We start from the raw sequence: 16204 nt of genomic DNA, 5'->3' as shown, positions 1-16204 counted from the left end.
TCCCGCCCCCCTCCAAACAAAAAAAAACAAAAACAATGGAACCATATAATTTTTTATGAAGGATAAAATTGAACCCAAACATGTACCAGGCAAATGTTTACATGCAAAGTAAGTCATGGGTGGCACCTTGGCACAGGTTCTGTTATACCTGCTTTAATTCCCTCAACTGTGTGAATTGAGCAGAATTTTTCAAATCTCACAGTATTTTGCCTGCAGTTGCCCACTTTTCGTGTAAACATTCACAAGATCTATTCATGACAAACAGACTGCAGTTCAAATCTGGACTTTTGATTCCAATCATGCAACAACATTAATCCACAACTAACAACTAGTAAAGTTACTGAAAACAAGGAACAGCGATTAGCAAATTGGGTTAGTGCGCAGCCTTCTGTGCAGGAGAAGTCTCAATTTCAATTCCCAGGCGTAATCTCAAAATGCTTGTTTTGACTTCTTTCCTTTCCATGTAGCTTTAACTAGCGTTAAATACCCATAAAATGGAGCACTGATGAGAGGGGAGTAAACTGATTGCAGCCTCAGCCTTAGGTTTGTCAGTCTAATATGTACTGTTACAAGTTACTGACCTTTACCTTGTACCTTTAACATACCGGAAATCCTCTATTAAGCCCCCCCTCTCAAATAAGCCCCCCTTTTCAGAGGAGGAACATTAATAAGCCCCCCCTCTCTATTAAGCCCCCCCCTCCCCCTCCCCCAATCCTTATTCTTCAAAAAAAAAAAGAATTAACGATTAACATGGACTGATCAGTTATGGTTTATTCATAAAAATTACAGAAGAACATGAGGCCAAAAGCACATTTTTGAAGAATAAGAATTGTGTTTTTGTTACTTTTAGGCACCCACAAGAGAATTAAATACTTTTGACAGTGACTTTAATTGTACAACGCGTAAGTCTACTCTGTCTCATACCACAGTATTTTTGCTACAGGTGATCCATTTCGCTAAATTAAATAAGCCCCCCCTCTCTTTTAACGCCCCCTCTCTATTAAGCCCCCCCCCCCCCCTCAAAAGTGCTTGAAAAAAATAAGCCCCCCGGGGGGCTTAATAGAGGATTTACGGTACATGTACTTTATTAACACGGACTTGTTTACAGAAATAAATGTACATCTTTAGCCAGTAGTTAGTATTTTATAGAGTGACATAATTGTTAATGCACTTATAGCATTAATGTATTTTAAAGACTAATCCTTTTGCTTGGGTCATCCATTAAGTCAAAGTGACTTGTGTTGCTCAACCACGCTAACTTGTGGGAGTCTAAGTTTTGAAAACATAATGTTGAAGCACAAGAGTACATGAAATTGTTTTCTTCGAGAAAGGTCTAAATATTATGATATTATTATCGTTAATATTAACATTATTATAAAACTTGAAAAAAGTGCGATCCTCTACTTTTCAAATTAGGAGTGATAGTGCAGGCACTGTTTCTGTTAACATGCTAAAATTAATTAGAACTTCTAGAGTCCAACACATGTATCATTAATTTTGTTTTACTAGCTGTAGCAAAAAATTCCATTTCCCTTAATTTTCAAACACGGCTTTTGAAATTTCTCCACTACGTTGTATTTCCAAAGCTGCAGTGAATTCCTGCAAATGAAATGTGCGCATGCCTAATTTTTCAAAGCTCAAGTATTTTTCTCCCATGTCCTGAATTATTTGCATGGCTGAAGTGAAGGTAAAAGGATTAATCCTTGAAGCAATTATCTTAAGTTCCTTGAGACACACTTCATGAGGATCTATTTTTGCTACTGACCCAGCAGGTGATATACCAAAAAGAAGAAATTTACCACCTTGACGCAACCATTTTATCCCTTGTTCAAGTGAATTTGGGTCTCCTGAACAATCAATGACAATGTCAAAACCCCAATCATCATCCCCTTCATTTTTTGCATTTCTAGCTTCAGAAACCAAAATTTCTGGGTGCACAACTTGGAAGCCGAAATTGAGCTTTTGTGCTATCCTTTGACGTCCTTTTAACAGCTCCGTGACAACAACCTCTCGGTAGCCTCTGAAATACAATAAGCACATGAAGAGAAGACCTACAGACCCAGCACCACAAATTAAGATTTCTGCATCGGCTGAAATTGGCTGCAGGCGATCCCATCCATGGACGACACACGACATTGGTTCAATCAATAAACCAAGCTCAAAAGATAGCTGATGGGGTAATGGAATTGTATTCTTAGCTGGTAATCTACAATATTGGGCCCATCCTCCATTCCGCCTTATCCCAATAGTGGCCTTGACGCCCTCAAATTTGCAGAAATGAGGTAGTCCTTTTGAACAGTTGTCACACATTCCACAGCTTGTGTTGGGGTTAATGACAACACTGCCAAATAAACAAAACACAATCAACCTTGCAATTATGAATTACGCAGGGCTTCAAAATCAAATAGTTTTGCGGCTGGCCCTGTAAGTTGATCTGTATAATTTTGCATTGCTTAAGAGTTATGTTACATTAACAACAGCTGATTGAAAATGAGGGCAATCAACTGCAACCGCCATTATTTTTGCACAATATCATTAAGTTGTTTGTCTGTCAGAAATTTTTGCAACATGTCCGGAGATAAACTTAGTGGTTAAGGGAACCAATTATTATGAACTACTCCATGTTTTTTTTCTTAGTGCAATTTGGTCTGAAATCATACGCTGAAACAAAAAGGCTTTTACATCTCATTTTGTATTCCAAAGAGAAATGATGCGATATAGAACAACAATGGTGCAATTTGAAACAGAAATGATGCGATTTAGAACATGAATGACGCAATTTGGAACAGATGCGATTTAGAGCAAAAAATGGTGCGACTTAGGAATAAATCACACCGCTGAGAGCCAATCAGATTGCATGCATAGCCAGTGATTTCAAACTGGCTACTTGGTCAATAAAATATTAGTCATGACTAAATTCTGCGATTTCAAAATGGAAGTAATAAAGTGGTAATTGAACTTCGTTTCGTGCAATTTTGGTCTGCGATTTTGAAATCACGTGTATGATTTCAGACCATATTGCACTCCACTCAGTTCAATTACCATTGTAAATCAATGCTTGTGTGACTAAATTGGACAATTGAACTGAGTGGACTGCAATTTGGTCCGAAATTATACACGTGATTTCAAAATCGAACGAGCGCACAGCGTGAGTTCCATTTGAAATCACAAGTTCAATTACCACTTTATTACTTCCATTATTACTTCCATTTTGAAATCGCAGAATTTCCCCTTGATTTCATCCATGCATTTACTGTCAGTCATTTTACTCTCGATTTCTCGAACCCTCGATAACTCAAACCTCCTGCTAACTCGAAGTAATATTTGTTTCCCTACAGATCATTATTTTCTATATAATTTTACCCTCAATAACTCAAACCTTGTTTAAGCGCATGACAAGTCAAAAGAAAATTGTACTGCAGTCTGAACCATTGAATTTATTGATCCAATTTATCAGGTGGTCAGTGTAAAACACAGACTTTGGACTAGTGTTTTCACCATGCAAATGAGTAGGTGACAACAACAGTCATTGTTTTCTAACCCTAAAAGCAATAGTCCCAGTCAGTCCACAGTCTGCATGTTACACTGCCCCTTTATTAGGTTTCTGGAAAACTGCCTGCCTAGCCCTCCCCTATCTCATTTAAGGCAAAATGTTGGCTTAAGGAAGGGGTAACTGGGTAAACTAAATTGACCCATTTATCAAAACAACTATGTGTTCTTTATATTCCTTTTAAAAAAATATCAATATATCTCTTGCTACCCTTGAAGTGAAGTGTGCATGATGCTTGCATTCCTTCCACATCTCATTTCCTTATTTCTGGGTATTTGCTCCAAGCTCCAGAGCGATATGGATAACTGGAACTTTTTTCGAGTTCGAGTTATGAGTTTGAGTTATCGGGTATCGACTGTATCACGATTGCTGTGAGCTTTTAAGTAATCAATGAGTATAGGACACTTACCGATCACCAACAGACACATTTTTAACTTCACTTCCAGCTTCTTTGACGACGCCAACAAATTCATGCCCCATAATAACGGATTTCTCACAAGGAAACTTGCCTTCCAGGATCTTCAGATCTGTACCACAAACCGCCGAGTATGTGATTTTAACGACAACGTCGGTCGGGTTTTGAACATGAGGAACAGGCCTTGTGATCACAGAAAGATGTCCGTCCCATAACTGAACCGCGTTGTTCATTATTTTGCAGAAGAGACAAGAGAAAAAACAAAAAAGCGAAAACTTTAGAGCATGTGAGCAACACTGCTATTTTGCCCTTGATACTCTGCCCTTGATAGTTGATGTTGTTGGACGTGAGAGATTAGGGCGAGAAACATTCGGAACCCGATGACCCCTCCCAGCTCCAAAAAGAAAGACAATCGACCGGGCAACGCTCGTACTAACGGTCAATAGTTTCTCGAGTCTACGTTTGAAAGAGGAGGATATGGAAGGTAAAATGATTTAATCTTGAGCTATAAGGGTGGATTAGTATAATGGTCTGGTAAAATACCCATCTACCCCTCCTCCCTTAACCAAACATTTTTGCTCCAAGTGAGAAGTGGCTTAATGTTAACATTACGTCAGGGGAGGGGTAATAAGGCACGGCAGTTTCCAGGAACCTTTATATAATCTGAAAGAGGTAAAGAGGAGTGTGACTGAGTCACAAAACCCGAACTCCTCGCCCCAAACAGAAGCTCCGCCCTTTTGACCTGAAGTATTCCTTTTTTTCATAGGCCCCTTTTGTATACCTTCCACTAAAAATGATGGATTTCCTAAACCTTTCAGGCAGAGCTGTAAAGACCATTGTAGCCTTCCCCCACCCCCTCTTCCACCCGCCAGACTTAAGGTCCCTCAAAAGACCTGTAAATAGCCTGCAGGGCACAGTGGCGGATAAATTGAAATTAACATAAGCATGCAAAAGCTTCTCTATTATGGCCCCAGGATTATGCTCAAGTATTTAGTATTTTTCTTAATAGGAGTACTGGTATATCTTCACTACTGGCTGGAATTGCAGGCACAGATCTAGGATACTGACTGATTTCCTAAATGAGCGTTGCAGGTGCAAGCTTTTAGAGGGGTCCAGGGCATGCTCTCCCTCGCAATTTGTTAGATTTTAACTCCCTTGAGTCTTCTTTTCTAGGTTTCTGAGTCATTCAGACAGGATATTGGCCAGTTCCATTCTCCCCGGATGAAACCTTACCGGCAATTTGGCAGATTTAATATTTCATCAAGGTCAATTTTTGTGTTGTAGTGGACGGAACAAGGCGAGCCCTGACGATTTGCAGATTTACATTGGGAAAGTTTTTTTTTATTACTATCAAAAATATGTTTATTATGAAAAATATGACCGATTTCTGTAATATGGTGGAAACTGGTGTGGATCCGCGCCTGAATTGATTTGCAATTTTTGTGTCCAGTTTACTCTAGGATTGAAAATAGAGAGACCATATCATTAAATTGCCCAGTTCTCCCACCCCAAGCCAAAAAAATTTACAGCTTGACCATCGCCCTTTTCTATCTTACGTCGCCCTTCAATATTCTGTCAAAGCACAACCTCAGACACAAAAAACTATACTTAAGGCCTTGCAGGACAAATTATTCACAAATATTAATTCTGTTTATTTATATTGTTTTGAGGAAAAACAAATATGTTACTGGAACAATGACTTTAAGCCAGGAGCAACTCTAAAACCAAATTGATACAAGTACTTAAAGAGTAAGAAATAAACTGCATGTAAAACAACATTTTAGTTTATGACATGATCAAATTTCAATGTGTATTAATTTTTTGTTTATTAATGGTGGACTTGGTGTATTCTCTTACATCTGAAATACAGCTTTGGAAATCTCACCTCTAGTCAAGGCATCAAGAGCTGACTGGTAGCTTGGCAAATCAAAAACAGCAATACCTAGCTTATCATATTTCAAGTACTTCTCAGACATATCTTTCACTAACTGAATAGCTTTAGGAAAAGTAAAAGGATTAATAAGTGACCCGATGATTTTCAATTCTTTAGCATAAACTTCATGAGGATCAATTTTGATTGATGACTCTTTTGGACAGCACCCAAAGACAATCAGCTTTCCAGCACAACATAACCATTTTATGGCTTGTTCAATTGCAGCCGGAACACCAGTGCAGTCAATGACAGCATCAAATCCCCATCCATCATCGCCATTAAGTCTTGCAACATTATACCTATCCACGAGAACATCTGGATGTACAACATGGTAGCCCAGGTCTAGTCCAGTGGCAAGGCTTCTCCGACTCTCAGAGACCTCACTAATGGTAACTTCCCTGTAGCCATGAAAGTGAAATAAACAGGCAAATAAAAGTCCAATAATTCCTGAACCACAGATAAGAATGTCCGATGAGGTTGTTAATGGCATTAACAGGTCAAATCCATGAGCGATGCAAGAGAACGGTTCACAAAGAGCAGCCTGTCGCAGGGGTATCAGAGGTGGAACAAGGTGAATAGCTTCTGCAGAAACCCGGCAATACTGAGACCACCCTCCATTACGCCAGATTCCAACACTTGAACGGATGCCGCCAGTCTTACAGAAGTGTGGTTGGCCTTTCTGACAAAATTTGCAACTACCACAGTTACTGTTTGGGTTGATCACTACCCTGAAACACAGACGACACCAAGAAAAATACAATAACTCATTTTTTCCTGGTGATATTAGCTGCTAGAGGTAAAGGCTATCTCTGGCCATTTCATTTAAAATGCCACATCCCTCCATCCCCAATGGATGAGGCAAGTTGACTCTTACCCCTAAGAACAAGAAAGATCAAAGTACTGACATAGTAACACCCCCCACTACCAGCACAAATAGGAACATTTTCTCATACCCGTCAGAATACTCCAGTGATCAAAGGTGCCAACACAGCCACCTACATCAGAGCTTTCGAGAAAATCTCATCCATAGAGGGGAAGGGGGGGGGGGGGGGGTTGATATCAAATATCAAATGGAGTGGCCTCTATTATGAAACACGTGTGGTATTTTTTTTTCTGCACATGCTATAATATTCAAAACAAAAGAAACGAAAATATTAGGGTTGAAAGTAAGAAATACAATTTTCTCGGTTAAAATGAAAGGTTTTTCTATCAGGAAAGACATATTTCATTAATTCTGTATTTATGCTTGCGGTGTACACATGACCAAGGACTCTTTGTTTGCACCTGGATAATAATCAAGACAAATAACAATTCTTTGAATAATTATATTATACGAAAAAAATTCGCCGTCATAAGTATTTTACACAAGCCTTAGTCCTATCCCTGCCTTCTAAATTATTAATTTCACACAATTTATCTAGCTTGTTAATCCTATTTTCTTGTTCCCTAAAGGAATTCGTTACGTTTTTGATGTCCGTACACTTCATTAGACCTCAAACCCTCTCAAGGTGTGTTTATTATTTAGACGTAAATAAACATCGAAACTATGAAAACGCGAGAAAAGCGCGTAGAGTTAACAAATGACTGAACGCGGAGATTTGTAAGAAATTATACGCTCAATAATTCTCACCGATCTCCGACAGAAATGCCTTTTACGTCTGTTCCAATCTCGCTCACAACTCCTGCGAATTCATGTCCCAAGATCACGCACTTGGCAGACGGAAACTCGCCAGCGAGTATGTGAAGATCTGTTCCACATATTCCAGAGAACGCTACCTTGACAAGAACTTCATTTGGGGATGAAACATGAGGAATTGGAGTACTGATTAAAGAAAGTTGTCCATCCCACAGTTGTACCGCCGTGTTCATCTTGTGATCAGTTGTGATCATCGACTCAAAGAAAGAAGAAACTAAAGACACAATTCAGCGAGTAGACTGGGAACTAAACTTAAGGGCGCGCCCTCTCCCCGGTGCAACTCCCAGTATCTCCCAGCCTGTTCCAGGCTTCAACAGTCCGAGTTAGTGAAGGCTCGAGTTATGGGGTCGATTGCAAAGGTAAAAATTAATAGTTACTGATGTTTCTGCGCTTCAGTGCAAAGAAAGTGCAGTGCAAGTTTAACTTATTTCATCAGATAGGGTAACATGATTACGCGTCATAAAACGCTGAAACGTGATCTTTTCATTGCACAAATTAAAATCAAACTGCTGTAGTGTTGACCAGTGATAGTTTTAGTGTTATTACCCTTATACCTCCTTAAACAACAAGAAGAGAAAATGGGATGGCAGCCGAGTGGGGTTACTAGAACCAGAATTTGAGTGATAGGGGTACATTTGCCTCCTTTTTGATTTTCAACTATGTAAAGAAATCATTGGGGAACCTTAAAAAAGCTCATTAGAGCTTGCTGAGTTTCCTTTTGCCTTAACTATATATATATATTTTGTAACTACAAGATTACGTAGGATGTATGAAGGTTGGCAATAAATAAATAAAAAATAAAAATTAAACTTTTCAAAGAATTTTTGATCAAGTGAAAGGAAATTTAGTTCGAGTTAGCGGGGAATGCGACCGGGGATTAGAGTTATCCCGAGTTCGACGGAGTTAACGGAGTAAAAATGACTGAAAAGTGGTGTAAAATCCAAGGGAAATTGGACTTAAATCGCGTTAGCGGGAAGTTCGAGTTATCCGAGTTTGAGTTATCGGGGTTCTACTGTACCGGAGAGCCAGCACAGGGGTTGATGACCAAAACAATAACTTTGCACCTGCATGATGCTTTTTTGTACATTTCTTTGCCATCCTTGCACGACTTCCACCTGAAACTTCATATTTTCAAGTTTTATGAAGGACTTGAACACAAGACAACAACTTTGTTTTCCTTTTTCTGAACTTAGACTCCATTTTCGCGGTTCCAGACAAATTTTTGAACGGACAAAAACTTGCACAGACTGATCCGCCTTTTGTTTACACCAAACCCGCGGAACCGTGCAAGTTTTTGAACAGCAAAAAGAAATTCAATCTGTGACAGAAGTTGTAAGGTTCTATGTAAATGGCTCCTGACGGGTTGCATAGATAAAAAAATTGTCCGTTTAAAAATTTGTCCGGACCCTAGTAAACTAGACTGCTCGCAGTCCACCTTTTCTCTTAAAATCCGTCTAGCTCTTATCTCAGCCAGCGCGATCGCAAACCACGACGTTATGTTACAATAAGGGATCGCGGCTTCGCCGCTCGCGTGCTTGGGTTTCTCGTCCAGCAACTTTGCAAAGAAACATAAGAGACTGCTCGCAGTCTACTTGCAAACTGGATCTCAGGCAGAACCTTGAGTACAACGTACAAAAAAATAGCCTGTGCCAGGCTCTCAGATAGTATAGTGCGGACGTATTAAAACGAGCAGAGCGAAAATAAGACGCGCGCGACTTGGGAAAGGGGGCGGTGGTGGCGAGAAAAGTGGGACCGCCGCCCTGTCTCTCCCCAGCCCCCGCGCGTTTTTCGCATTTCAGTTTTACTGAACGACTTTTCACCACTATCTCGGAGCCTGGAACAGGCTAACAAAAAGTGGGAGGGGCGTTGCGCGAGCGAAACGAAAAACGGCAGCGCAGGACAGTGCAGCAAGGCCACCTGGTCACCCCCAGCAAGAATTTTATGGAATATCTTTATAAACTGGTATGTCGCTTGGTTTATTTTTGTTAGTTCAAACTCAAGTGCAAGTCTCAAATGCGCTTGCGGCTGAATGAATTGAAGACCGCACAGCGTATCAAGGCTCTAATCAAAGCAGATCTGCTGTCCATGACAGTTTGAGACCTGTTCATCATTCGCTTGAGTTCTCACTGTACTTCACATACATCACGTTATTATCATTATTATTTTATATTATTTAAAAAATCTGTTGCAGTCATAGATTAGTCAGCCTCCTCTTAACACAGTGACTCGACATTCAACACGAAATTGCCTCCTAGCTCCAGACCCGCCAGTCCTCTTTTAAGCTGTGGAAGTTTGGGTACCAGTACAATATAGCCATGCGTCTAAAAATGGGGACAATAAACTTCTGTAGTTTGTATGTTTTGTTTTCCCAATAGAGGTCCCCAGGGCAACTTGACCCATTGTCTTTTCATAAACTATGCATAAATAGGTACGTGAATAAGACCCTTTTTACATGGGGTGGGGGACCCCGGTCTAGTGGGGTAGGTTTCTTTTGTTTTGTGTCCCCCAGAGCGTGAAAACAAAAGAAACCAACCCCACTAGACCGGGGTCCCCCACTCCATGTAAACAGGCCCTAAGACGAAATCTGAAAGAAACGGTTCCCTAGAGTGTTAACACGTGACCGGTATTGGGAAAACAAAACATACAAGCTAAAGAGGTCTATAGGGTTGTAAATTGTAACGAATAATTTTCAAGTTAATGGTTGAGTCTTGAAGTTTATCCCCTCCTGTTCAGAAGCAGAGATTGTACTTTTTGGTAAAGAAAAACTCGGCGTTTTGGTCTGATGACATAAAGATTACGGGAATGCGAAGCTATGAGGCTGGGTAAGCTATAACCCCAACAATAATTTCGCGGGGATTTCTTTCTTTTTTGAATTTACAAAAGTTTACTTCTCAATTCCCTGCTAAAAACAAACACAATTTTCTATGATAAATGTACGTTTTTGTGCAGAAAGCTAAGAGAATGGTGATGAAAATATGACAAAATTTTCTCAGGACTCAAAGAAATATTAAAACACGTCTCCGGTGATTTCAGATGCTCCAAAGTTCCAATTTTCCCCAGACCCCTGAGATAACCTCCTTCTACACGCGAGATTCTACAGGTTGTTCTTAGAGCATTTCAAGAAAAGAGCCATGCAAGGCATATCAAGAGGAGGCTGACTTTATCCCATTCCCAAAAGCTTTCTTAGGAAGAATCTTGTGTGCATTGTTCTATCAATTTCTCGATGTCTTCAGTGATTTCTTTGGGTTCTACCACTGGCGAGTAGCGACGATATGGCTGGCCATGGTGGTTCACAAGAAATTTCTCAAAGTTCCATGTTATATCGTCGTTTCTGACTGGCGACCATTTGATCTTATCGAGATCATCAATAAAGTTGTCAGGCGCTGGACATCGGTTCTGTCAAAAGGAAAGCAAGCAACGGTACGGTTACTACAACTTCATTGTCAGGTTTTCAAAGAACTGCAGCACTACGTTCCCAGGGTCTCTCTCCCTTTTGCCTCCGTTGGAGAGAAGCAATGAAAGGAAAGGCCTGGGAACAATGAGAGTGAGAGTAGGTCTCAAATGCAGCAGCACGTGGGTAGAGTGGGATAGATGGCGCACGGGGAATGAATGAACCACATTTGTATTAAAAAATTGTCTACTGTACCCCTCCTACATTACGTCCTACATGACTTTTGTTTCAGGTGACACCTGTTTGAATTATCGTAAACCTTCAGCGTGAAAAACTTGCCTACCACGGGGACTATGAGTGCCAATTTGCTCTACGAAGAATGAAATTTCTCCCGGGTAAAGAAGGGAATAGTTACACTTCTAGCGAAGCATGTAGGCACACATTTATCATTCAGGAGCTATCGAGAGCTATGTTACTAGAATCATTGCTAATAATGGCAACATAATACTTGATTATAATCTAATCCTTATTTTAACATCCTGTCTTTTTTCCCTTTGAATTTCTATGGCCGTTTTGCTTGTACGTTATCTGGAATTGTGGTAGACTCTTGCACTGTTGTTAAATTACAAGAACTGCGTCGTGTGCTACTGTTTTACCGAGTAATTCAAAAGATTCAATTTTCGAAACACTAGACAAGACCAGTTGCTGAGTTCCCACGAGTAAATATAAAAATTTTAACGTCAATCCAAACCTAGGAACTCTTTTAACTATTTCAGTCAGTCTCTATCACCTAACTGAACAATTGTTTAGGAAAACAATTTCTTGCTTCTTGTTCACTGATCATCAAAAATAATTTAAGGAGTTCATTATCAGGACGCAACATTCCAGTCAAGAAATCCCACAACGTATTGTTGTCATTGTTCTCGAGAGTTAATAAATAAGACTGTCTTTCTTCAAGCTGCACAATGTTTCACGAGTTTTTTCAGGCTCACATGTAACGTCTTGTTCAAATACCACCTGGTGCGAATTGTCAAAAAACAACCAGTAATGAAAGGGAATAAAATAAACTATTCTTTATAGCGTAAAATATACATAGGATTTTCAGAGAAGTCTTTCCTTGACTCTAAAAAATATCCAGGAAGGAACCCATTATAGAACGCAAGAAACTGACTCGCTTTTATTGGAAAATTCGCCTTTGATATTTAAATAAGAATTTTGGGATTTGATTTTTCTTTTGCTATAAATCTCTTTGGTAGATTGAAGTACAATTTTAGATTTCCTTGACTGCCCGAAATTAGATTTTAAAATCCAAAACCCGATTTCCCAATCGAAAAAAAACTTAACATTAATCCGGGAAAATTTTGCAATTATCACTATTCTACTGTTCAACTAACCATATTGTTAATTTCATTATTATTAATTACCTTGAGAAATGTGAACATTTTGTTTTCATTTTTCCCGTTGACTTCAGTTTTCTCTAGCAACTTTATATCGTGATTCAACGTAAACCCATGACCAGGACGAACATATTTCAACCCGTTCAAAATCTCGTACGCATTCTCTCCTGGTTCTTGAAGTCCAAACTGATTGCACGGTACGGCTAGTACTTTAAAGCTGCACTTCGCATCATCGTTCTTATCCTTGTTATATTTTTCAAGTAATTCATTCAATTGAAGATACTGCATGGTTAATCCTCAGAAGGTCGCCACGTTCATAACCAAAGTGACTTGATTTTTGTAAAACTTCTCATCTAGTTTAACGCCATGGATGTCGTTCACTGTGTAATCGTACAGAGAACCTTTACTGGCATCCTTACAGGCACTAAAGGATTTCTTCCTTTCGGTTGAAAAACAGCCTTGAAAGTATACTGCAACGAAGACGAGCAGCTTCACAGCGTCCATGATTATGGCGCGCCGAAAAAAAGCAACTACTTTCTCTGATCTCAGTCACTTCGCTCGGCCCTGTGGGTCGGTGTTTATCATTCGCTGTTGTTTTTAACCAATCAGAGCGTATTAAACCTGTAATCTTACATGTGGCTTATTGAAAACATGAATCGTGTACGAGACAATCACAAGATATTGATTTTGACCAATAATTATTACACACATGATAAAACTCTTTTACCCTGATACAGTGGAACCTCGATATAACGAACCTTTTACGGGTCTTAAAGGTAACACTCTAAGGAGTCTTGAAGTGAAGACTTTAAGGATTAAGTTATATAGGGCAATTTTACCTAATTTCAATTGTAAGATTTATATAAGGGACTTTTCCCAGCATCTCAGAATGATCGGGACCATCTAAATGTAAACCAAAAAATAGATCCGATCATAATACCCCCCTTCCCGCACCCCCGAATATAAGCCCCACCTCCCCATTGAGCAGAATTTACGTGTGAGTGATCATTAGTATAGGTAACAGCATGATTTGTAGTGATATTTGGCATAAATACCACGAGTGATATTTCGAATTTGTTACACGTAATTTCACGAGCCGTCAGGCGAGTGAAATTTGTGACAATTTTGAAATATCACGAGTGGTATCTATGCCAAATATCACGTACAAATCATGCTATTATTTGTTTATACTACTACCCGCAAAAAGTCTGTAACTTTCACATGTAGGTATTTCAAATTAAGCTGAAATACCATTGCTCTAAGCCAATCAAATTGCAGAAATTTCTCATGTAGTAGTGTAACAGCTGAAATATATCCACCGCCTGGATCCGATGGCGATGTTAAACATGTTCCACAAAGTTTCCTTGGTTTTAAAACTGAACCACCACTTGAAGCGTATAATTAACACGAAAACAAAACAGTGATTATATAACATGAAAATGAAATATTTAAGAATCAAAAGCAAATATGCACGAAACTAATCTTCGCAACGCTAAAAGCAGTACTCACCAACCATCACAAGGGAGGCGCGAACAGCAGGTTATCCTGGTCAATTGTGGTGTCTAATAACAATCTCTGCCTATTAGGTGTTGGTCTATATAATGCACTACGTTTTGAAAAAAACCTATTTGTTTGAAATAATGTAACAACGTAAAAAAGCAAGCTAGCTAGTTTCCAGCCACTTCAAGTGTAGGTTTTTTTTTCAGATCAGTAACCAGAGGAACGCACGGATCAGAAGTCCTGTAAATTCGGGTTCAGACTTGATCTGAGGAATCCTTTCGGGCATGGCTTTATGCTCAAAATCCATTTTAGGATTCTCTGTTTTTTCCCAGTGACGGAAGACCCGTCTTTGGATTCAAGAGTCCGGATTTGAATTTTCTCAAAGAAACACACCCTCTGTTTTGTATAAAATCCTCCAACCTGTCTTGCATAACGTGTCTGCAGAGAATACGGAGGGCTTAACTAAGAAGGGGCATAACTTTGTTATTGGTCTTTTGCAACAATACAATAAAACTGGTTTTTGAAAAAATATCCTTGCTGTTTAATGAATATTCTGTACTACTGATCACAACAATTCTGATAAAAAAATAATTTCGCTAAGAATTGTCACTTTCTCTGGGTCAATAAACTAAGCCATTTTGCCTTACGTAATTCAAATAAAACCCAGCTCATTTACAGTATTTATTTAACTGTGCTACAAAAAATAATTTCTCGGTTTTCTCAAATCCATTGTTTTATGTTTGATTTTTTCCTATCTGTGGAATCTATCGGGCATGTTGACACCTAACAGCCATTGTAACAGCTGTCACAAGTCACGCTACTCTTGTCACAATTATGGGCGGTGAAGGAAGTTAGTCTTGTTTCTTGTTCTTGTTACATTTGTCGTGTTTTGTGTGTTGCTGGACTTTCTGAAACAAGCGTCTGCCAGAATGACGCACAAAACTGGACGATTTCTCGAGGAAATGTTCGCCTTTGTCTGTAGTGGATCCAGCGATGATTACTGCCTTTTTCATTCTCAACTCTTTGCAGGAGCATCTACCGGGAATAGACAAATGTGCCTGTTATCGGATGAAACGCTAAAACCTTACAAAGTATAATACCAACTGGCCAAACAAAACTGGTACAACTATTTACAATCGGATGCGTTAAAGGGGCCATGTCTCGGTTTTTGCTATCCTTTTAAAAACCTAAAAAAAATTTCGCATCAATCAGATTCCAAAAAATAAAAAATAAAAAGATTCAGTTTTGTTATTTTAGACTTAATTTAGGCATTGACACTGTTTCCTGTTGTCTGTTGCCACGGATGGCAAGGATGGACATGGATTGGAACTTGAAAAGATTGGGCCAACTCTTCCAAGTTTTAATGCTATGCCCGTAAAAATTACCAAAACAATTATTACCCTTAGGGTCCCCTGATGAAATTTGTTTGATATCTACTTCATGTATGCTCGTGACAGAGCCCCTTTAAGTAAGTTATGTGATTGGCTGAAAAAAAATCCCTTAACTTTCTCGACCGATCAAGATTAAAATTTAACTGACTGAGCGTAACTATCTTTCCTAAGCGTGGAAATACATGGTAGTGGTGGTGGTAGTGGTGGTGGTGGTGATAAGTGTGTGTGTGGGGTGGGGGGGGGGGGGGGGAGGGGGGAGGGGTGATGGATGGGGACGTCCATGGAGTATGCCAGGCATGCTAGTCGCAACATTGTAATTTACCGATCTGGATTTGACTCAAGCTTAGTTATTTGCCCCTAAAAGATACTAAAACAGACAGCTAACTTACCTGTTCAAATTGTCAGCGAATTTGATCTTGATGATTTTGTTTTGTATTGATTCCGGTCCTTTGAACATCGTGGTCACTTTTACCATCAAGACCGAAGAGTCTTCTTCATCTTCAGTGCTTCGGATCTCTTCAAGCGTGCCTTCAATAACTGCGTCAAACATCAAAAGCATTCAGTTAAGTCATCATAACAAACAATGCGAGGAATGAGGAACTTTTTCGGATCAACCTACTTTACCGCGAAACCCTCTCAAATAAAGACACGAGTGGTAATCCAGGTTCCCTAACTGTTCTTTGTAACAAACATATGCCTTGAAGCGTACGTTAGTGGTGCTAAAATATTGGCGAATTCAGTGGCTGAATGCTTTGGGAAAAAAAGTGATTATAAAGCCAGTACAGTCTTTTCTACATAACATGGACGGTAACAACGTTAACTTACCAAAATCGCTCTCACAGAAATGTTTAAGGACGTGAGAGCGTGCGGGGCAGGAGTTGCACTTCAGCCTTCTTGTAGCTGTTGAAAGTGAAGAACTGTAAGTAAGGTT

General features: G+C 39.5%; 3 protein-coding genes and 1 pseudogene across 3 annotated transcripts in view; all 4 read right to left on the bottom strand.

Moving 5' to 3' along the window:
* Positions 1–1080: 1080 nt before the first annotated feature.
* Positions 1081–4346, bottom strand: LOC140926965 (uncharacterized). The gene is made up of 2 exons (XM_073376635.1): positions 3960–4346; positions 1081–2341 (listed from the first exon to the last, which is right to left on the bottom strand). The coding sequence occupies exons 1-2, from the start codon at positions 4196–4198 to the stop codon at positions 1534–1536; spliced, it is 1047 nt and encodes a 348-aa protein (XP_073232736.1). The 5' UTR covers positions 4199–4346; the 3' UTR covers positions 1081–1533.
* Positions 4347–5641: 1295 nt separating this feature from the next.
* Positions 5642–7798, bottom strand: LOC140926964 (uncharacterized). The gene is made up of 2 exons (XM_073376634.1): positions 7529–7798; positions 5642–6626 (listed from the first exon to the last, which is right to left on the bottom strand). The coding sequence occupies exons 1-2, from the start codon at positions 7786–7788 to the stop codon at positions 5819–5821; spliced, it is 1068 nt and encodes a 355-aa protein (XP_073232735.1). The 5' UTR covers positions 7789–7798; the 3' UTR covers positions 5642–5818.
* A 2886-nt stretch (positions 7799–10684) lies between these two features.
* On the bottom strand, positions 10685–12965 carry LOC140926963 (glutathione peroxidase-like; annotated as a pseudogene).
* Positions 12966–14399: 1434 nt separating this feature from the next.
* LOC140928543 (uncharacterized) overlaps positions 14400–16204 on the bottom strand; it is a 45239-nt gene continuing 43434 nt past the window's right edge. The window contains exons 37-39 of the mRNA XM_073378295.1: positions 16099–16173; positions 15663–15810; positions 14400–14917 (exon numbers count right to left, since the gene is read on the bottom strand). Coding sequence (XP_073234396.1) covers positions 14734–14917; positions 15663–15810; positions 16099–16173 — 407 coding nt within the window. The 3' untranslated portion in view covers positions 14400–14733. The remainder of the gene's footprint in view (positions 14918–15662; positions 15811–16098; positions 16174–16204) is intronic.

Source organism: Porites lutea, chromosome 2 (genome assembly GCF_958299795.1).
Source record: "Porites lutea chromosome 2, jaPorLute2.1, whole genome shotgun sequence".
Lineage (NCBI taxonomy): Eukaryota > Metazoa > Cnidaria > Anthozoa > Scleractinia > Poritidae > Porites > Porites lutea.
The sequence above is the reverse complement of the archived record's forward strand: the minus strand, read 5'-3'. Positions and strand labels throughout refer to the sequence as shown.